General features: G+C 39.5%; 1 protein-coding gene across 5 annotated transcripts in view; it reads left to right on the forward strand.

Annotated features, from left to right (window-relative positions):
• fam228a (family with sequence similarity 228 member A) overlaps window positions 1-22,458 on the forward strand; it is a 73,871-nt gene that overhangs the window by 8,703 nt on the left and 42,710 nt on the right. For 4 of the 5 annotated variants that reach the window (XR_015753323.1, XM_043682960.2, XM_043682968.2 and 1 more), the window contains exons 2-5: window positions 8,530-8,682; window positions 17,793-17,870; window positions 18,993-19,175; window positions 21,731-21,811. Coding sequence is in view for 4 of the 5 variants with exons in the window: in XM_043682960.2 (XP_043538895.1) it covers window positions 8,530-8,682; window positions 17,793-17,870; window positions 18,993-19,175; window positions 21,731-21,811 (495 nt within the window). In the remaining variant the exon portion in view is untranslated. The remainder of the gene's footprint in view (window positions 1-8,529; window positions 8,683-17,792; window positions 17,871-18,992; window positions 19,176-21,730; window positions 21,812-22,458) is intronic. The other variant, XM_087980043.1, reaches the window with a different exon arrangement.

A 22,458-nucleotide genomic window follows, 5' to 3' on the forward strand; every position in this document is an offset into this window, starting at 1 on the left:
GTTCACTGGCTTGTCTTTACTGCCCTTCTTAAACATGGCACCACGTTTGCCAACCTCCAGTCTTCTGGCACCTCACTTGTGACTATCGATGATACAAATATCTCAGCAATCACTTCTCTAGCTTCCTACAGAGTTGTCAGGTACCCCTGATTAGGGTCCCGGGGATATATCCACCTTTAACCGTTTCAAGACATCCAGCACTTCCTCACCTGTAATCTATGTGCTCAGGCCTTAGACTCCACACAAGGAGAAGCAATTTTTGTGCATATACCCTGTCAAATTCCCATAGAACCTTGTATGTTTCAGTAAGATACAAGAGTGATATGCTGGCCTTGAGTTTGCTCACAACACTTTTTATTGTACTTAATGGAGGACAAATACCATGTCATTGATGTCTCTGCTTTGAAACCAGAAACATTCTAGAAGTTTTCTTCCACAATGGTAGGCATTAACCTGTTCAGATGTATTCTTGCCAGGATCTTCCTAGAAAAGACAAAAAGGCATTCCCATGGTAGTTTCAGCAGTTGATTTTTCTCCCTTGTGTTTGTAGAGGATGACAAAATAGGCGGTATGAAAATGCTGTGGAATCTGCACTCTTTTACAGTGCATTAAAAGTCCATGAAACTTGGTACTTAAGGTAGGGCCACAGTGCTACATGGCTTCAGAAAGAATTCCTTACATTCTGGAGGTTTTGTTACACTTTAGGTTGATGGCATTGGTAGTTTCTCCTTGAGTGGGGCTTTTATCCAGTTCTTCATTGACAGACACTTGTTAGATAAGGTTGTCGACAGTATGATGCATTGTGCAATTGCTGCTGAAAAATGTTTCAGAATGCATTGAACATGATTTATAAATGACTCTACACTGGTGTGTAGCATCATTCTGCAGCGTATCTAGGAGGTTTGGATTTAGTATGCTAGTCCATCGACTGATTTTAGTGCTTCATAGATGCTTCTAATATCACCAGTATCAGCATGCAGTTGTTTTCTTCTTCAGTTGAGCTACCAGAGGGAGTGGTGGAAGCTGGTACAATTACAACATTTAAAAGGCATCTGGATGGGTATATGAATTTGGAAGGGTTTAGAGGGATATGGGCGAAGTGCTGCTAAATGGGACTAGGTTAGGTTAGGATATCTGGTCGGTATGGATGAGTTGGACTGAAGGGTACTGTACATCTCTGACTCTATAAGTGTGATTTGGGATCTTCCTCACTTTGTGATAAAAGGTACTGCATACTTGATGATAGTCTGTCTTTATGTCTTAACTGGTATTTGAACCTGATATGCTGACCTTTTTATTGCAAGTAGACCTTGGATTTCCTTGTCATTTTCATTCATCCAGTCCTGGTTCTTCTTAATGCTGAATCTGATTATCTTGTAGGAATTATCCAGTAATGCAGCTTTGGCATGCTCCCAGAATACTTCTGCAGTGGAATTTGCAATGATATCGGGGTATTGCTATCTGGGAAGGTTGCTTTATATGCATGTTTGCAGGTTGTTAACTTGAAATTTCTTTGGGTTATTTTTAGTTTTGTGGTTGGTATTAGACTTGAAATGGAATTTCACCATTTCAGTATATGAGCCAGGTGTCTACATAACAGACAGCACTGGGCATGATTTTAGTATGCAGCACATCTGTTAGGTCATGCTGGTGTTGTAAATTGTAGTCTATCTGTTATCAGTGTATAGGGCATGGAATAATCTATGTGGTCTAGATGTGATCTTTTTTGTTTAAAGTTGGTGTTGATTATGGGTAGCTGCATTTCTAGATTTCCAAAAGTGGATGTCCATTTTCATTGAAATTTCGAACTGCAAGATTTCTGAGCATGCCCTTCTATGCCTGATAGTCATGGCCAACTCTGGTGTTGAAGTCACCAAGTTGACAACTTTGACCTTGGGAAAGAGATTCTGGTTGAGTTACTGGAAATCTGTGTCGAATTTATCCTTTCCAGATGGATTAGATTACAGGGTTGCAGCTTAAATGCTGATGAGATTCCCAGGTTTCCTTGGAGAGAGAGCAAGTCTACCAATAATTTCGATGCCTTTAGAGAGAGATGGGCAACACAGAAGGTAGAATATTTTATTTCTCTTGCAATTCCACTCTGATTTAGCCCATTCCCCCTAACCTTTACTGGTTTGATATGATTTGATTTATTTATTGTCGCATGTATTTTGTTACAAAATACAGTGAAAAGTGTTGTATAGTGTCACCACTCTTCAGCATCATCTTAAAACACAGAAAAATAAACCAAAATATAGAATATAGAGGCAGAAAGATAAAAAGTAAAGAAAATGTGTTTATATTTACAGTCCTTCTTGTTAAGTGCTCTGCGACGGGCCTGGTGGTCTTTCCTGAAGAAGGGCTAATGCCCGAAACGTCGATTCTCCTGTTCCCTAGATGCTGCCTGACCTGCTGCACTTTTCCAGCAACACATTTCCATCTCTGCTGTAGTAGCCATGAGTCAGTGCTAGGACTGCCTCATCGATGCAGAAGCTGCCAGGAACCCAAGCCCTGTCTGATGCCACTGCTTTGTTTCCACGCTGGGCTCACTGGCTAACTGTCATGAGTCTGGGCTGGGCCTACTTGCCACTGCCGATCTTGTTGCCACAACTGAGCTCTTCAACAAGAGCTAAATAAAATAAAAAAAGGGAAACAAAAGAGAAAAGAGAGAAAGAAACAAAAGAAAGAAATAAAAAAAGGGACAGAGTGAACGAGCCTTGGGCTCAGAAGTCCTACTCCACTGCCACCTTAGCGGAAGTGAGGTACTGCGTTTTGGAAAGGCAAATCAGGGCAGGACTTGTACACTTAATGGTAAGGTCCTGGGGAGTGCAGGTTCATATTTCCTTGAATGTAGAGCTGCAGGTAGATAGGATAGTGAAGAAGGCATTTGGTATGCTTTCCTTTATTGGTCAGTGCATCAAGTTTGGAGTTGGGAGGTCATTTTGCACCTGTACAGGACATTTGTTAGGTAACTTTTGGAATACTGTGTGGAATTCTGGTCTCCCTTCTATTGGAAAGATGTTGTGAAACTTGAAAAAGTTCAGAAAAGATTTACAAGGATGTTGCCAGGTTTCAGCTATAGGGAGAGGCTGAAAGGCTGGAGCTGTTTTATACAGGTTTATAAAATCATGAGGGGCATGGATAGGGTTAATATACTTTTTTGGAGTCCAGAACGAGAAGGCGAAGGTTTAAGGTTAGAAGGGAAAGATTTAAAACAGACTTAAGGGGCAAAGTTTTCACACAGAGGGTGGTATGTGTCTGGAATGAGCTGCCAGAGGAAGTGATGGAGGCTGGTACAATTACAACATTCATAAGAACTGGATGGTTTTATGAACAGGTAGGGTTTAGAGGGATGTGGGCCAAGTGCTGGCAAATGGAACTAGATTAGTTTAGGATATCTGGTCAGCAAGGATGAGTTTTACCAAAGGGTCTGTTCCTGTGATTCCTATGATTCTAAGTCAGCCAAGCTTTGCACGTAAATTATCCAATTGGAAGCCATGGGTGATTTACTGGTGATGGTTAATACATGAAGAAAAAGAACACTGGTGATGGAAAAAAAAAGTGTTCACTTGTGTGTAAGAGAACTACTGGATATAAGAGAAAGAAAACAAAACAAACATTAATGAGAGTTATATGATGTTGATCTTGAAAGGGGAGCTATAGGAACGTAATGCATGCACAAATTGTTAATAAAATAGCAAGGAATGGTCAGTGCCTCTAATTCATTAATTGTTTAGTTTGTGAAATGGGTGATTTTATATTGGTCTATCTTTGAAAAAAAAGAATTCCCACAGGCCTGGGTTCAAGTTGCACCTGCTTTGGAGATGTGCCTTTACATGCCTGAATAGGTTGATTTAAAAATAATCTAAAGTTAAGTTCTAAACACAAAATGAAATAATAAGGGAAAATAGGCATTCATAATGCTTGGGTGTGCAACACTGTGAGGAAGCATGTTAAAAACATTATTTGTATCTGCAAATGCACTGTATAATCTAGAATTTCTCATTAAAATTAATGGATATTTAAAAAGTTACAAGTTAATCAAGGATTGGCTGCATTTTCTTTATAGAATGACTGATTGATTAGCTCCATGAAGTGTAGATGTAACATATGGTTGATTGGAAGACTGGAAGGTTTTGTAGTGATAGTCTTCTTCACTATGAAACTAACACTATTAAACTGAAACTGAGGAGACATTGTTTATGCAGAGGTGTACCCAAATGGTAGAGGGAGTAGCCAGTGAGATATTCTGTCATCATTGGGGGTACCTGTTGTCACTCAAACATCGATCTTGTGTTCCAGTATTTATCTTTCAAAGCAAAATTATTTGTTTATGTTTAATTGGTTGTTGCAGTTTCACTACATTGAGAGTTAACCTTTGACTGTGCCAATCCAAATGGATGGTAAGAAGGCAAACATTTGTTCAGGCCACTTTTGCTTTATCCCTCCTTAACTAAAAGAAGCTTGATTGTTGAGAGTGCTACTGGATGATGATATCCAGAGCTACCTGCAGTCTGCTATTTTTACCTGTTTTCCAATACTACAGGCTTAGTTTCAACTGGAATGATTGCATTTTTTCCTTCTTACCTATAAAGCAAAGCTTTAATGTGCAATACAGTTTGTGCTGACTGCCACTACCTTTTATGCTCGGAGTTTACTTGTCATAGCCCAGTGAACTACGACAGCAGCAGTGAGGTCTAATGCTGCAGGTTTGGATTCAGTGATTCCTCATCCTATATAGATATTCCTAGATGTAGGAATCCCAAGGTTTGAAGGGATCATTCTTCCCTTAACATGCTTCCTCACAGTGTTGCACACCCAAGCATTATGAATGCCTATTTTCATCTTCCTCCAAATGCTCTCCACAATCATCCAGCTGGTGGAACTGTACCTTTTTGGTTCCATTATGGTTTTTCTTCCTCCTACTGTGTAGTTACCTTTGGGCCCCCCAACCTTTATCTAAACCTAACCTTGGCCCCTTCATATTTGTCATCTATATGCTGTCTTTTGCTGACATCATCCGAAAGTTATAGCATCAACTTTAATGTTTATGTTGACAATTCCCAGTTCTACCCCTCTCTAATTCTAAATTGACACACTGTTTATCTGACATCCAGTACTGGATGAGGAGATATTTAGACTGAAGCAGTCATCTTCAATTTCAGCTGCCATCTCTCTTCCCTAGCCAATGACCTTTACCTCTCTCTGACACCAGCTTAAAGCTAAATCAGTCTGTTGTGAACATTTATGTAATTGTTTCCTCTGAGATGGGCATTAAGCATACATGGCTCCAATGTGAAGACTGCCTACTTTTAATTTTGAAACATTGCCCAATTCTGCCTCACCTCAGCTGATCTGTTGTTGAAACCCTTTTTCATATCTTTGTTATCTCTAGACTAGATTATTCCAATGTGTTCCTGTCTGGAGACTCTTATTCTGCTGATCATAAATTTGGAGGTCAAGTCCTGTTCAATCCTTACCCATATGTTCATTGATATCCCAGTTAATTCACACCTCAAATTTTGAATTCATGTCCTTGAGTTTAAGTCCTTTTATGGTCTCTACACTCCCTAGCTCTGTAATCTCTCCAGCCCTACAAACCTGCTGATACCTCCACTCCTCTAATTCAGACTTCTTGTGCATTTAAGATTGATGACTGCCTTGACCCCTTAACTCTAAGATTCCTACCATATAATGCTCCATTCTGTCATGTTTTCCTCTTTAAGATCCTTCTTAAAGCCTTGCTCTTTGATTAAATTTCTGGTCAGTGGTTGTAATATTGCCTTAAGTGGCTTGGTTTCTAATGTTGCGCAATAACGCTTACAATTGTTATATGTTTTATATTTAATATTGTTAGAACATAAACTTTGAAGGATTATGAAAAATTCATTTCTTTGAAGTTTTGGGGAAACATCTGGCATGGTTTCTTTAAACAAAGTTGTTAAAAATTCACTGTGCACATTTGGGAATGTTGATTTGAGGTTTCCTGCCAATAACATGACTGATGATAACTGCTGGCTATGTTGTACACTCTTCCTGGAGCTATTTTTAGCAGTGATTTGTTTGATGAGGTTCTTGTTTTAACTGGTTGAATTGGAAGAAACCATTAAGAACAAGCCGAGTTAAAGGAACTCTTTCTATGAACAAGTTGATCCAGCTGATCTCTCTTTTCTTTGAAAAGAAAACTCTTTTATTGTGTTCACTGCAAAGTCTATTTGTTCTTTTGAAAGAGTGAACGAACATCCTAAGGTTTTAGATACTGTTTGCAAGTCTTCAGAGACAATCATACATGATCAGTATTTTGACTGCATATGTTAGAACGTCAGACCAATAGCCTCTGGAATATTGTGCACTTTTATCCTTTTGCCTTTAAGAATAACTCATTGACCGATGGTTTTCTGAAAAAATACCTCTCTGCAGATAATTGTTTTCTCTCCCTTTTGCTGAAGAAGCTATGTGTGTGTGTTTACATGTCGCTCTTTGGGAATATTTAGAGAGATAATACTTCTGTAATACTTCTAAACTACTGACTTTATGTTAATTAATGATTTCATCTTCATTGAATAAGTTTTGTTTGTCTAATAAACCAATATTTGTTTGTTAAGAAACCTGGTTGTTAGACAGTATTTTTACAACATGATATTCAAACGTATTTAATTGATCATCTTGATAACTGGAAAAAAGTAGTTTTATTTCCTGTTGTGATCCAGGAGTAATAAATCTAGAGTGACAGTGCATTGCTCCAGTCTTGGTCACAACATGGTTGTTTTAAGAAAAAAGTACTTTTAATTAACTAGTTTGGACATGAATCTGCCCAGTTTGTAGTGGCAGCTTGCAGGGGCAGTGGATATTATTGCAATGTTCTCCATGCTGCTCTGTTTGTAATCTGCCAGATAAACATTTCTTAAAATTTGATAAAGCATTCAACTCAATGATTTTGATCAGCATGTATTTCTAATAATGCAATTAGCACCTGTGTTGTAATCAAAATAAAAGTAGCTACCTGCTGAAAACACTCAGTGCACCTTCACAAAGGAGTATCTGGATAGTCAATATTGTAAAAGGACTCTAAGTGAACTGCTGCCAATTCACATCAATTGAATGATGGCTAAGCACAGCAGTTTATAAGCAAGTGGCCAATTCACTACATACCTGTAACCGATATAGGTTAATTTCACCCCTCACCTCTGTGGGCCAAAACGTAATTTTGACAGAGCAGGTGTTGGAGTGGAAAAAGAGCTCAGCTTGTAGGCTTTTGTGCCTTTTTAATCAATACTTTTTTGTTAGCCGAGCAGCAAAGCAGGCAGTAGCATTCCTTCTTACTGTGAGTCTCTAGTCTCAAAGTGTGTAAAAAGCTTTCTAAGTTTTTCAGGCACTTGGAAGTTCAAACAATTGTCCTTCACTTAATCGCTTGCTCCTTTACCTCTTTCGTTCTTGTCTTTCTCTATGGTTGATGTCAAGCCTCAGGCAGAGTTGACAGACAAATAAATGACTTTCATGAGTGTAATACATATATGTGGCTACATTAGTTTATATTCAATGCCATCATAATGTAGCTACAGTGAAATCGGTCCTCACCATTTGTGTGAATTGATTGTGGCTGAGGAGTGATCACCCAGAGTAAATTACAGGATCACAAAATTATTGTATTAAAATCTCCCAGATTGCTTCTAATACCTACTGGAAGATTGGTAAATGCAGTTGAATCCCTGTTGCAATGGTACACCTCTCTGTCTTTATTGACCTGTTCCTTTTATAGGGGAATGCTGAGTTGCAGATGGAGGGTGATCTTATTGCATCAATCTCTGGAAGTGGTTGTTCAGGGATGAATTAGCATGGGGTCTATTTACTCTAATACCATTTTAGAAGTTCCTTATAAATACACGTTCAGACCAAAGGAACCTATATATGTACACTTATTATAATTATTGAAGGAAGTACAACACACCAAAATAAAGTAAATTGTAACTTTATACTTAGTAATTGAAGCAATGAATGAGTTGTTGTTATACAACCTGACTAATTCACAATATTCTGAGGCAGTCAATTTCAAAGGAGCCTTGTTAGTACTTGATTGTGACCTCTTTCACTCTGAGGATCTAATGTTTGCACAAAACATATGTTATTGTTTACATTCAGTCAAGCTACTTACCTCTTGAATGAAGTAGCATGAGTTTCCAGGGCAGTAAAAGCCTTATATTGCACAAAGTATAATTCAGTTTAGAAAAGTTTTATAGCTTTTCTTGTGTATGTGAAGCAGAATCCTTTTCTGGACAGCAACATTTGAAGATAGATAGATAGAGTGATACATCATGGAAACAGACCCTATGGTTCAACCAGTCCATGCCGAACATATTCCTAAACTAAAAACTACTCCCACCTGCCTGCTGCTGGGTATTATCCCTCCAAAGCATAGAATATACCATGTCAAAAACCTTCGGTTGAGAAGAACAGCGTTTCAAGGCATCTCTAATCAAAGTTGTCAGCACAGTCTTTGTAATTTTACACTTTATTTTGCCTACATTGTAGATTTCTACAACAGACACATGCCCAATGCAATTTCTTTCAGCACAAAGAAATGCAAGAAAAGGACCATCAGAAAAATGTCGAAGTGTATCTGTTTGTTCAACAGACCGGACTTGTGTGGACTGGCTTTCGAAGAAGTCATTTGCATATCTCCAGGTATAATGCTTTAAAAAAATAGCAGTGACCAGTAGTAATATTTGCTACAAGTTATGCAAAGAAACCACATTAAAATGCCACAAGCAGTTCAGAGATTTGGATAACCAAATTCTACTGACCCTGGTCCTGTGGTGCATTTGAAACTCCAGTTGCAAGAACAGTGATATGAATGACTGTGACATATAGGAGAGCTTCATTGGGCAAGTTCGTTAATATGCTGCTGTATAGAATGGAACTGTGTTTATGACTTTGTAAATATACAAAGATATTTTTTATGAAGTAAATTTTTGAAATAAAAAAGTGTTTAATCATAAGAAATTTTTATACAGATCATCATTTTACTGGGAGATTTCACAGTTGGCATTCATTGCTCTGTAGGCTTTGAACTACATAGTGCTGATGTATGCTTTGTAAACCATTTAAAAAAAAGTAAAACTGCAGTGAACATGAAGATCTTTTGAGGATGTTTGTGCTTCCATCTTTACAGCTGTTTTTTTGTACCAGTATTTTAATCTCAATGCTGCTGAAGTACATTTGTTATTTTCCTCCTTAACTTCTCGATTAAATTTGGGACATGCTATTTAAGCCAGGTAAACTGATTTAAATAGCAATTTTCGTCTCCATCATTGTACATTTCCTGAGGGTGCTAAATGAGATAGAAATGATTGGCAGCCAAAAACTATAATGTGATTCCACATGAAATAATTGTTTAAAATATTCTCAGTCTTGTGTTAGATGAGTTCCAGCATATTCGCAATCTTTTTTTATTTCACTATATCATATATTCTTTAGCCAGTTTTAATACAATGACTTCATCACAGTTTGGTCTTATGATGAAAGCTTTCCAAGATACAATGTTTGGTGGGGGAAACATCAAATTAGTTGGTGAGATCGTTGCTTTCAACAATTAATGTTTACTTCTGCTTGAAAGATTTGTGTTTCATGACCATTCTCATTAAAGTCCTAGTTATAGTAAATACTTTCTATAATCGCAATATTTGTAAACAGAAAATTTAACTTTTTCAAAGTAACTAAATTATTTGCTTTCCAAAGAAAAGTATTTTAAAATGGCATTTGGTTGGCATGAACAAATTAGACCAAAGGATCTGTTTCCGTGCTGTACACCTCTCAACTCTGACTCTGTATTGAGGGCAGACCGGTAGATATTGTTACTTGGACTTGAGTAAAGCCTTTGACAAGGTTCCACATGGTAGACCAATTGGTAAAGTAAGATCACATAAGATTCAGGGATTCCTATTTGGATACAAAATTAGATTAATGGCAGGAGTCGGGGACAGTGGAGGGATGTTTTTCAGACTGATTTTCCACTGAGGTCTGTGCTGGGTCCACTTTTGATGGTCATTTATAAAATGATTTAGATGAGAATATAGAAGGCATAGTAAGTTTGCAGATTACACCAAAATTGGTGGTATGCTGGACGATGAAGGTTATCTGAGATTACAAAGCGATCTTGATTGATTATGTCAGTGTGCTAAGGAATGGCAGATGGAGTTTAATTTGAATGAACGTGAGGCAATGCATTTTGGTGAAACGAACAAAGGCTAGACTGAAACAGTTAATGGAAGGGCCTTGGGTAGTGTTGTATAACAGAGACCTGGGCGTTCAGGTTCATAATTCTTTGAAGTTTGCATCACATGTAGATGGGGTAGTTAAGAAGGTGTTTAGCGTGCTTGTCTTCGTTACTCAGACCTTTGAGAATAGGAGTTAGGAAGTCATATTGAAGTGAAGCCTCTTCTAGAGTATTATGTCCAGTTCTGGTTGTCCTGTTGCAGGAAGGTTACCATCAAGCTGGAGAGGTTTCAGAAATGATTTACTGCGATGTTGCCAGGAATGGGGAGTTTGACTCAGAGGGAAAATGCTGGGACTTTTTTCATTGAAGTGTAAGAGGTTGAGGGGTTTCCTTATAAAGTTTTTGAGGAGTTTAGATAAGGTGAATGGCAGATGCCTTTTCCCTATGGGGGGGATTTCAAGACTAAGTGGCATATTTTTATGATGTGAGAAGAAGGATTTTAAAAAGAACATGAGGGGCAACTGTTTTTAGACCGAGTTCATGTGTGGAATGAACATTCAGAGGAAGTGGTGGATGGGGTACATGTACAAAGTTTGAAAGACATTTGGATAAGTAAATGAATAAGAAAGGTTTGGATGATATCGGCCAAGGCTAGTCATGTGGGACCAGTTTAGTTTGGGATTATGGTTGGCATAGGCTGGTTGGACTGTAGGGTCTGTTTACATGCTTTATGACTCTACGTTTTCACCACACCGTATAGAGAGCAAGGTTAGCCTCAGAGTGAGGGAACAATCCTTTAGAACTGAGATGAGGAAAAAGTAGAGGGTGGTGAATCTGTGGATCTTCTCGCTACAGAAGGCTGTAGAGGCCAAGCCACTGACTGTATTTAAAACAGAGATCGAAAGGTTCTTAATTGATAAGGGATCAAAGGTAACAAGAAGGTGAAGAATAGGTTCAGAAACATAATCTAACAAAATCAAATGGCAGAGCAGGTTTTGCTGTTATATGTAATGGGCCTTTGATCTTATTACACAGTTCTGGAGCAGTGGAACCTGAACCTGGGCTTCCTAGCTCAGAGTAGGTCCTACTACTATGTTATAAGAGTCCTTATGAAAGTTTGTTTTTAAATCAGCATGTTCAGAGATTTTATTATCCACCTCTGCAGCAGGTGACTGCTGAACCTTGGATTCCTTGCTCAGAGAAAGAGATATTACCACTGTACCAAAAGAGTCCCTTCTTAAAAAAAATCTGTTAGAAAAAACACTATTTTTTCTGAATCAGAAAGCTTTGGGTTTAGATTCCACACTAAAGTTTTAAACACAATATCTAGCCTGACATTTTAGTGTACCAGTGAATAGGCGTTGATTTTGGAGATACTGACTTTTAGAGGAGATCTCACATGGCGATAAAGCATCCTTTGGCATTATTCAGAGCAGTATGAGAGAGCTTTGGTAGCCTGAGCAATATATATCTCTCATTAAGCTCTACAAAATCAAAATTTGATTGATGGGATCTTACAGTGAGTAAATTGACTATCCTGTTTTCCCATATACAACAATAATTATGCCCCTGACTTTAAAAGGTATGGTACCTTTGAACATCAAAACACTTTTGTGTAATAAACTTTTATGTTATATTAATAAAACCATACTGAGAGTCTCTTGGTGAATATGTTCAGTGACCAACCACAGCAGTAAACAACAGCAAAAATCAAACTATGGTCCCATGCTGGATCCTAAATTGTCCAGTATTACTATCAGCTGGGATCACAACAGTGGAAATACATCTAGATCAGATATGATTATCAAATTGTACCTTTTTATTGCAGTAGTCTAAATACTGTAAAAACAAGAGACATCTTTCAGTTGACTAATTTTATTTTGCTTTGACTTTCCATTGTATTGGTTCATAGATGTAGTCATTCCATTTTTTGGAATGTAATGATAATTGAAGACATGGAGTTTTAGTGAGTCTTATTTCCATAAGTGGTCTGAATCTTGCCCAAATATGGCAATTCCACAACCAAACTAGTACAGAAGATTCAAGAAGCAAGGAATGATTAGGGATAGTCAGTGTGGTTTTGTGTGAGGGAAATCATATTTCACAGACTTGATTCTTTGAGTTTTTTGAGGAAGTAACCAAAAAGATTGTTGAGATCAGAAAGGTAGACATTGTTTACTTGGACTTTAGTAAAGCCTTTGACAAGGTTCCATATGGTAGATTAATTAGTAAAGTTACATCAAATAGAATTCAGGGTGAGCTTCCCAATTGGATACAAAATTGCCTTCATGGCAGGAGACAGGGAGTGGTGGTGGAGGGCTTTTTTCGGACTGGAGGCATGTTACTAGTGATGTTCCGCAGGGATATGTGCTGGGTCTGCTTTTGTTTGTCATTTATATAAATGATTTAGATGCGAAACAGAAGGCATGATAAGTAAATTTGCGAATGACACCAAAATTGATGGAAGAGTAGACAGTGAAGAAGGTTATCTAAGATTTCAAAGAGATCTTGATAAATTGGATTAATGGTCTGATGAGTGGCAGAAGGAGTTTAATTTGGCTAAATGTGAGGGATTAACTAACAGGGGCAGGACTTATACAATTTAAAAGTAGGGTATTGGGTAGTGTTGTATAACAGAGAGACCTAGGAGTTTAGGTACATAATGTTTTGAAATTTGCATCACCGGGTAGGCATGGTGGTTAAGAAGGCGTTTAACACGCTTACCTCCATTGCTCAGACTTTTGAGAATAGGAGTTAGGATGTCATGTTGAGGTTAAAGGACTTCAGTGAGGCCTCTTCTGGAACACTTTGTCTAGTTCTGTTTGCCTTGTTATAGAAAGAATATTATAAAGCTGGAGAGCGTTCAAAAAAGATTTACCAGGATATTGCCAGGAATGGAGAGTTTGATTTACAGGGAGATGGAGTCACAGAGATGAACAGCACAAAAACATCCTTTGGTCCAATTGTCCATGCTGATCAGATATCCTTAATTAATCTAGTCCCATTTGCCAGCACTTGGCCCATTTCCCCCTCAACCCTTCCTATTCATGTACCCATCCAAATGCCTTTTAAATGTTGTAACTGTTCGAGGAGAAAGTGAGGGCTGCAGATGCTGGAGATCAGAGCTGAAAATGTGTTGCTGGAAAAGCGCAGCAGGTCAGGCAGCATCCAAGGAACAGGAGAATCGACGTTTCGGGCATACGCCCTTCTTCCTGACCTGCTGCGCTTTTCCAGCAACACATTTTCAGCAATGTTGTAACTGTACCAATCTCCACCACTTCCACTGGAAGTTCATTCTATATGTGCATCATCCTCTGCTTGAAAAGGTTGCCTCTTAGGTCCCTTTTAAATCTTTCCCCAATCACCTTAAACCTGTGCCTTCTAACTTTGGACTCCCCTATCCTGGGGAATAGACCTTAATTTTTCACCCTATCCATGTCTGTCATGATTTTATAAACCTCTGTGAAGTCACCCCTCAGCTTCTGGGAAGATAGTCCCAGTCTATTCAGCTCCCCCTGCAGCTCAAACCTTCCAACTCTGGCAAAAGTTTTGTAAATCTTTTCTGAACCCTTTCAAGTTTAACAGTATCTTCCCTGGAGCAGGGAGATCAGAATTGAATACCCTATTCCAAAAGAGGTCTAATCAATGTCCTGTGCAGCCGCAACATGATCTCCCAACTCAATTCACAGACCGTTAAAGGAAAGTGTACCAAACACCACCTTCACTATCCTTTCTACCTGCAACTCCACTTTCAAGGAACTATAAACCTGAACTCCAAGGTCTGTGTTCAGCAACACTCTCCAGGACCTTACCATTAAGTGTATAAGTCCTGCCCTGATTTGCTCTAACAAAGTGTAGCACCTCACATTTATCCAGATTATACGTCATTTGCCACTTCTTGGTCCATCTGTCCACCTGATCAAGGTCCTATTGTACATCGAAACAACCTTCTTCAGTGTTCACTACACCACCAATTTTGGTGTCATCTGCAAATTTTATAACCATACCTCCCATATTCGCATTAAAATCATTTATATAAATGATAAAAAGCAGTGGACCGAGCACCGATATCTGTGGCACACCACTGGTTACAGGCCTCCAGTCCAAAAACCAACCTGCCTCCACCACCCTGTCTCCTACCTTCTAGCCAATTTTATATCAAAGTGGCTAGTTCTTCTGTACTCCACGCCATCTAACCTTGTTAACCAAATAGGCTGAACTTTTTTTCACTTGAGCATAGGAGATTTTTTAAATCATGAGAAGTATAGATAAGGTGATTGACAGGTATTGTTTCCCTTGGGTGGGAGATGTCAAAACTAGGTGGCATATCTTTTTGAGAAGATGAGAGACATGTTTTTTTACACAGAATGAACTTCCATAAGAAGTCAGGGATGGGCAGGACCGACCGCTTAATGTTCCAGGATACAAATGTGACAGGAAGGATAGAAAGGGAGGCAAAAGAGGAAGGGGAGTGGCATTTTTGAAAAGGGATAACATTACAGCTGTGCTGAGGGAGAATATTCCTGGAAATACATCCAGGGAAGTTATTTGGGTGGAACTGAGAAATAAGAAAGGGATGATCACCTTATTGGGATTGTATTATAGACCCCCTAATAGTCAGAGGGAAATTGAGAAACAAACTTGTAAGGAGATCTCAGTTATCTGTAAGAATAATAGGGAGGTTATGGTAGGGGATTTTAACTTTCCAAACATCGACTGGGACTGCCATAGTGTTAAAGGTTTAGATGGAGAGGAATTTCTTAAGTGCGTACAAGATAATTTTCTGATTCAGTATGTAGATGTACCTACTAGAGAAGGTGCAAAACCTGACCTGCACTTGGGAAATAAGGCAGGGCAGGTGACTGAGGTGTCAGTGGGGGAGCACTTTTGGGCCAGCGACCATAATTCTATTTGTTTTAAAATAGTGATGTAAAAGGATAGACCAGAGCTAAAAGTTGAAGTTCTAAATCGGAAAAAGGCCAATTTTGACGGTATTAGGCAAGAACTTTCGGAAGCTGATTGGAGGCAGATGTTCGCAGGTAAAGGGACGGCTGGAAAATGGGAAGCCTTCAGATATGAGATAACACGAATCCAGAGAAAGTATATTCCTGTCAGGGTGAAAGGAAAGGCTGGTAGGTATAGGGAATGCTGGATGACTAAAGAAATTGAGGATTTGGTTAAGGAAAAGAAGGAAGCATATGTCAGGTATAGACAGGAAAGATCGAGTGAATCCTTAGAAGAATATAAAGGAAGTCGGAGTATACTTAAGAGGGAAATTAGTAGGGCAAAAAGAGGACATGAGATAGCTTTGGCAGAAAGAATTAAGGAGAATCCAAAGGGTTTTTACAAATATATTAAGGACAAAAGGGTAACTAGGGAGAGAAAACGGCCCCTCAAAGATCAGCAAGGCGGCCTTTGTGTGGAGCCGCAGAAAATGGGGGAGATACTAAATGAATATTTTGCATCAGTATTTACTATGGAAAAGGATATGGAAGATATAGATTGTAGGGAAGTAGATGGTGACTTCTTGCAAAATGTCCAGATTATAGAGGAGGAAGTGCTGGATGCCTTGAAATGGTTAAAGGTGGATAAATCCCCAGAACCTGATCAGGTGTACCCGAGAACTCTGTAGAAAGCCAGAGAAGTGATTGCTGGGCCTCGTGCTGAGATATTTGTATCATCGACAGTCACAGGTGAGGTGCCGGAAAACTGGAGGTTGGCAAACGTGGTGCCACTGTTTAAGAAGGGCGGTAAAGACAAGCCAGGGAACTATAGACCGGTGAGCTTGAACTCAGTGGTGGGCAAGTTGTTGGAGGGAATCTTGAGGGACAGAATGTACATGTATTTGGAAAGGCAAAGACTGATTCAGGAGAGTCAATATGGCTTTGTGCGTGGGAAATCATGTCTCACAAACTTGATTGAGTTTTTTGAAGTAACAAAGAAGATTGATGAGGGCAGAGCAGTAGATGTGATCTATATGGACTTCCGTAAGGCGTCGACAAGGTTCCCCATGGGAGACTGATTAGCAAGGTTCAATCTCATGGAATACAGGGAGAACTAGTCGTTTGGATACAGAACTGGCTCGAAGGTAGAAGACAGAGGGTGGTGGTGGAGGGTTGTTTTTCAGACTGGAGGCCTGTGACCAGTGGAGTGCCACAAGGATCGGTGCTGGGTCCTTTACTTTTTGTTATTTACATAAATGATTTGGATGCGAGCATAAGAGGTACAGTTAGTAAGTTTGCAGATGAGACCAAAATTGGAGGTGTAGTGGACAGCGAAGAGGGTGACCTCAGATTACAACAGGATCTGGACCAAATGGGCTAATGGGCTGAGAAGTGGCAGATGGAGTTTAATTCAGGTAAATGCGAGGTGCTGCATTTTGGGAAAGCAAATCTTAGCAGGACATATACACTTAATGGTAAGGTCCTCGGGAGTGTTGATGAACAAAGAGACCTTGGAGTGCAGGTTCATAGCTCCTTGAAAGTGGAGTCGCAGGTAGATAGGATAGTGAAGAAAGCATTTGGTATGTTTCCTTTATTGGTCAGAGTATTGAGTACAGGAGTTGGGAGGTCATGTTGCGGCTGTACAGGAGATTGGTTAGGCCACTGTTGGAATACTGCATGCAATTCTGGTCTCCTTCGTTTTGGAAAGATATTGTGAAACTTGAAAGGGTTCCGAAAAGATTCACAAGGATGTTGCCAGGGTTGGAGGAATTGAACTGTAGGGAGAGGTTGAACAGGCTGGGGCTGTTTTCCCTGGAGCGTCGGAGGCTGAGGCGTGACCTTAGAGGTTTACAAAATTATGAGGGGCGTGGATAGGGTAAATAGGCAAAGTCTTTTCCCTGGGGTCGGGGAGTCCAGAACTAGAGGGCGTGGGTTTCGGGTGAGAGGGGAAAGATATAAAATAGACCTAAGGGGCAACTTTTTCAAACAGAGGGTGGTACGTGTATGGAATGAGCTGCCAGAGGACGTGGTGGAGGCTAGTACATTTGCAACATTTAAGAGGCATTTGGATGGCTATATGAATAGGAAGGGTTTGGAGGGATATGGGCTGTGTGCTGGCAGGTGAGACTAGATTGGGTTGGGATATCTGGTCGGCATGGACGGTTTGGACCGAAGGGACTCTTTCCATGCTGTACATCTCTATGACTCTATGACCCTATGGTTGGTGTGGATAAATGTACAGCATTTGAAAGACATTCTGATAAGATGAACAAGAAAGGTTTGAAAGGATTGGCCTTATGACAGGCAGGTGGAACTAGCTTGGTTTGAGATTATGGTTGGCATGGACTGGTTGGACCAATGGTCTGTTTCCGTGCTGTATGACTCTATAAGAGCAGGCATTTAGTTGGCAGATGACCAAACCAGGGTTCAATCAGGTTTTGCTCCAGTCAAATATGTGGTAGGTTGAACGTGTAATTAGACAAAGTGTAGGAGGAATAAAATTGCTTTCAAAATCCTCTTCAGTTCCTCATCTGATTTTATCTTTTTATTTGTAGTTCAGTATAGCAGTGATGGTGCTTAAATATTTGTGAATAAACAGCCTATAGTTTTTAAATATTTGGGTTTTCTTTTTGCAGGATAAAGCAGATAAGGAATCCTTGGGAGTTAGTGCTCTTTGTCAGCCCTTGTTTGATACGGAAGAATGCTTTATCAAGGTAATGTTAATTTTTATCAGTTATGAATAGGAAAACATAAACCAGGAAAGTACTATTAAAATTTTCCATTATTACCATGTTGCTATTCTATATTGCTGTCCCGATTTCCCTAGTTACATATTCCCTCATCACATCAACTGTATGTAGACAGCTCCCCAGAGTCGCACTTGCTTTCTCCTATGCATACTGTTTCCGCTGCCGAACTGTCCTTTGTGAAATGCTAAAAATCACACAACGCCAGGTTATAGTCCAACAGGGTTATTTGGAAGCACTAGCTTTCGGACTGCTGCTTTATGTAATTTGTGAAATGTTTTATTTACAGCTCAAAGACTTGGAGCACTGGTACCAATATTGGGATAGTACAGTACACCTTTGTGTTTGTCTTCACAGAGTTATGCTGCATCTGGAATCCTAGCTGAATGGATAAATCAGGCCATGGGAAGGATTTTAAAGATACAGGAGGGGATTTGAAGTGACTAGATAAAAAACAGTGTAAAACCTGATTTCTGTTCCTAACCTGAAGTAACAATAACCTGGTAAAACAAAGACAGAATAGAAATATATACAGATACCTCACTGAAAGTTGGAGATAACTGAGGTCATTGCATTCCCTACTTTGGGATCCTCAGAAAGAACATGGAAAGTGAGAAAGGAGTGGTACATTTAACATTGATAAAAGGCACAATTATAACAGTAGAAATGTGTTTAGTAATGGTAACCAGACAATAGAAACACTGGATAGAACTGAGAAACACAAAAGATACAAGATTTTGATAGGAAATTGAAAAGATGTAGATGCTGGGTTAATTGATGTTATCTGCTATCAATTGATATTTGTTAGCTAAGTGTTTCAAGGAAAATTGATCAAAGGAAGGTGAAGGGTGTTGAGTTGCAGATCAGCTATGATCTTATTGAATAAAGGTTATAAGCTCAATCTGCTGTTCCTATGATAATTCAATCTAACAGGATGATGAACCAGGTATAATCTTTTGTTGCCTGTTATAAAATTCACATCCAAATACGTTCCATATTTTCCTACCTGTACAAATGTGATGCTGTAAATTCTAAGCAGCAACTTGTTATTTTATTTTTATCCAGCATTTTTTCTCTGATTTTAATTAGGAATTGGATGAATATATAGCCTGTAAGGATATGCTAAACTTGAGAAAAAAAGAAATACTGTACAAAAAATGGAATGATTACGTTTATGAACCAATCCAATGGAAAGTCAAGGCAAAATTAAATCAGTCAATTGAAAGAAGACGGCCTTCAGTTTTACAGTATTTAGACTACTGCAATAAAAAGGTACAAATTGGCAACCATATCTGATCTAGACCTATTTCTACTGTTGTGATCCCAGCTGATAGTAATACTGGGCAATTTAGGGCCCAGCATGGGACCATAATTTGATTTTTGCTGTTCATTCACTGTGATAGAATCATAGAAACCCTACAGCATAGAAGCAGACCATCGGCCCATTGAGTCCACACTGACCTTCCGAAGAGCATCCCACCCAGATCCACCCCCATCCCTATCCCTGAAACCCTGCATTCCCCATGGTTAATCTGCACGTCACTGGACACTACAGGTAATTTAGCATGGCCAAGCTGCCTAACCTGCTATCTTTGCACTGGGAGAGGAAATTGGAGCTCCCCGAGGAAACCCCCACAGTCACAGGAAAAAACATGAAATCTCCACAAACACAGTCACATGAGGGTGGAATTGCGTCCCTGGTGCTGTGAGGCAGCAGTGCTAACCACCAAGCCACGATGCACTACCACCACCATCTCCCCCCTGCCATCACTGAGCTGAAATATACCTATCTTACAACAGTCATTTTGGTCTAATGATCTTTCCGGCTTGATCTTTTTTAACAGTTCAGATTTCTTATTCCAATAGAGCTGCTGTTCTGCTTATTATAGAAATACAGCCATTCAGCCCCTCTACCCTGTTCTGTCATCCACTTGGCTCATGTCTGCTGTTTACCTCACCTCCTTTGATCTGCTTTGTCAGACATTGTAGAACTTTCAGGGGATGGATAAATAATGACTCAGAGCAGAAACCTTTGTTGATTGTTCTGCCTCACCCAGGGTCAAGAATAATAACTGTAGTCCCAGTTTTGGGCTCTGTGTTGAGTTAGATTACCTCAAACAGGTTAAATCAGACAGGTTACCTTCCCTGATCATGCTTTGGTGATCCATCTTTAAAGTCTTTGTCTATGGCTTCCAACCCTTTTCTGGTCAAACTCCCATCCTTTAGTCTCCCTAACTGCTGCTGCTCCCTCACCCCTTCACCCTGACTGGGGTGGGGGAGTCAAGAACTAGAGGGCATAGGTTTAGGGTGAGAGGGGAAAGATATGAAAGAGACCTGAGGGGTAACCTTTTCACGCAGAGGGTGGTACGTGTATGGAATGAGCTGCCAGAGGAAGTGGTGGAGGCTAATACAATTGCAACATTTAAAAGGCATTTGGATGGGTATATGAATAGGAAGGGTTTAAAGAGATATGGGCCGGGTGCTGGCAGGTAGGAATAGTTGGGTTGGAATATCTGGTCGGCATGGACGGGTTGGACCGAAGGGTCTGTTTCCATGCTGTACATCTCTATGACTCTGCCCACCCATCTCAGCCTGGATTCACAGCGCACAGTCCAGCAAATCCACAACCTTGTGCTCAGATCCCTCTAGGGCCTCACACTTCCCCCCCCCAGCTCTGTAACCTCCTCCAAACATGATGGCCTCTAAGATCTCTGTGCTCCTCCAATTCTGTCCCCTTGCACATATCTGATTTACATGGTTAATCACTGAAAATATCAAAGAGATTGCCAGTGTGCTTTAAACAAAAGGAAATAGAAGTTTGTTGCAAAAAGAAAAACAACTAACCATACAACATTATTCAAAACTATTTTGAGAGTTATCAGAAATGTCAAAGCTAAAGATGCAAAGCTTTTACCCTCCATACCAATCTTCTAGATATTCAAACTTAATGGAGGATCACCCTGACTCCAATTTAAAGTTCTTTGTTCAGTTGATGTGCCTATAATTGAGCGAAAGTGAGGACTGCAGATTTTGGAGATCAGAGTCTAGATAAGAGTGCTGCTGGAAAAGCACAGCAGGTCAGGCAGCATCCAAGGAGCAGGAAAATCCACGTTACGCGCAAAAGCCCTTCATCAGGAATGGGCAGAAGCCCTTCCTGATGGGTTTTAAAAGGCTTTTGCCCATTCCTGATGAAGGACTTTTGCCCAAAACGTCGATTTTCCTGCTTCTCGAATGCTGCCTGACCTGCTGTGCTTTTCCAGCACCACTCTAATCTAGACTCTATGTATTGCTGGATGTATTGATTTATTCTTGCCCACTTCTAAACATTTTAGGAGCAACTATGTGGGTGTTCCAAACCCTCAGCAATCAACAGTTCTAGTGTTTTCCTCTACAACACAGCATTTTCTTTCCCTAGCCCTGACTGTTTTGGTGATTGCTAGCTAACAATCTTTGTGCTGTAACTGAATCTGACCATCTGGAAAGTTCTGTCTTTCTGTAATACTGGACAACAGCTCTATTTTACTGTACCCTTTTATCCCGAATACACTGAACTGTTCACCTCGATCTCTACAACAAGGCTGTAATCCTCATTAAAAATGCATTTATCAACAAACTAATGGTACCTTGTCACCACTGTCACAATAAATCTAAAATGAAAGTAAAAATATGTCTCCCCTTAATGCAGACAATATATAAATACAAAACAAACTTGGGTAAAAGTGGTCTTTCCACCTAAACCTAAGTTTCAAAGTAGTAGTAATATAACATGAACCTTCATGCTATAATGTAGCTTTCATATGCATAAATGTTAAACTGTCTTTTAATAGGAGCCTGTATTTTTGGAAGAATATAACACAGATGATTTTAATCCATTTGTCAGCCATCTGTGCAAACCTCATACATTTAAGGTATTGTTTTTTGATTTTTTACAGCATTTAGTTCTTGAAGAAACAGTTGTATCACAATTTATGTTTATTGCTTGTATAACATGAAGCTGCATTATATAAGTATACTTACAGTCTATTTCAGAAAGCAACCTATTCACTTCAGTGGCATACCTTAATTTGTAATCTTAAGATTATACTGTTGACAGTTTGGTTTGCTAAACTTGCTTTTCAATGGTGTATAGCATGATTTCCCAAGACTATCCAAAGAATATCTGCAGTTGTACAAAATATGGATTCAATGTTATATTCTTAGGTATACCGCAAAAACCATTGATCACTATAATTTATATGAGCAGAGAACAGTACAGTGCAGTACAGGCCCTTTGGCCCTCTATGTTGTGCTGACCGTTTTCCTACTCTAAGATCAAACTAACCTTCAGAGCATACATTTTAGTATAATCCCTATGTCTATCCAAGGGTCACTTAAGTGTCCCTAATGTATCTGACTCTACTATGGATGCATTCCATGCATCCATCACTCTCTGTCACCTTAAAATGATGCCACCTCGTGATAGCCATTTCCGCCCTGCGGAAAAGCTGTCTGGCTATCCAATCTATCTATGCCTCTCATCATCTTGTACACATCTATCAAGTCATCTCTCCTCTCT

The sequence above is a fragment of the Chiloscyllium plagiosum genome, unplaced genomic scaffold (assembly GCF_037043375.1).
Source record: "Chiloscyllium plagiosum isolate Xiang-an unplaced genomic scaffold, Cpla_swu_hap1 HiC_scaffold_3, whole genome shotgun sequence".
NCBI classification, from domain to species: domain Eukaryota; kingdom Metazoa; phylum Chordata; class Chondrichthyes; order Orectolobiformes; family Hemiscylliidae; genus Chiloscyllium; species Chiloscyllium plagiosum.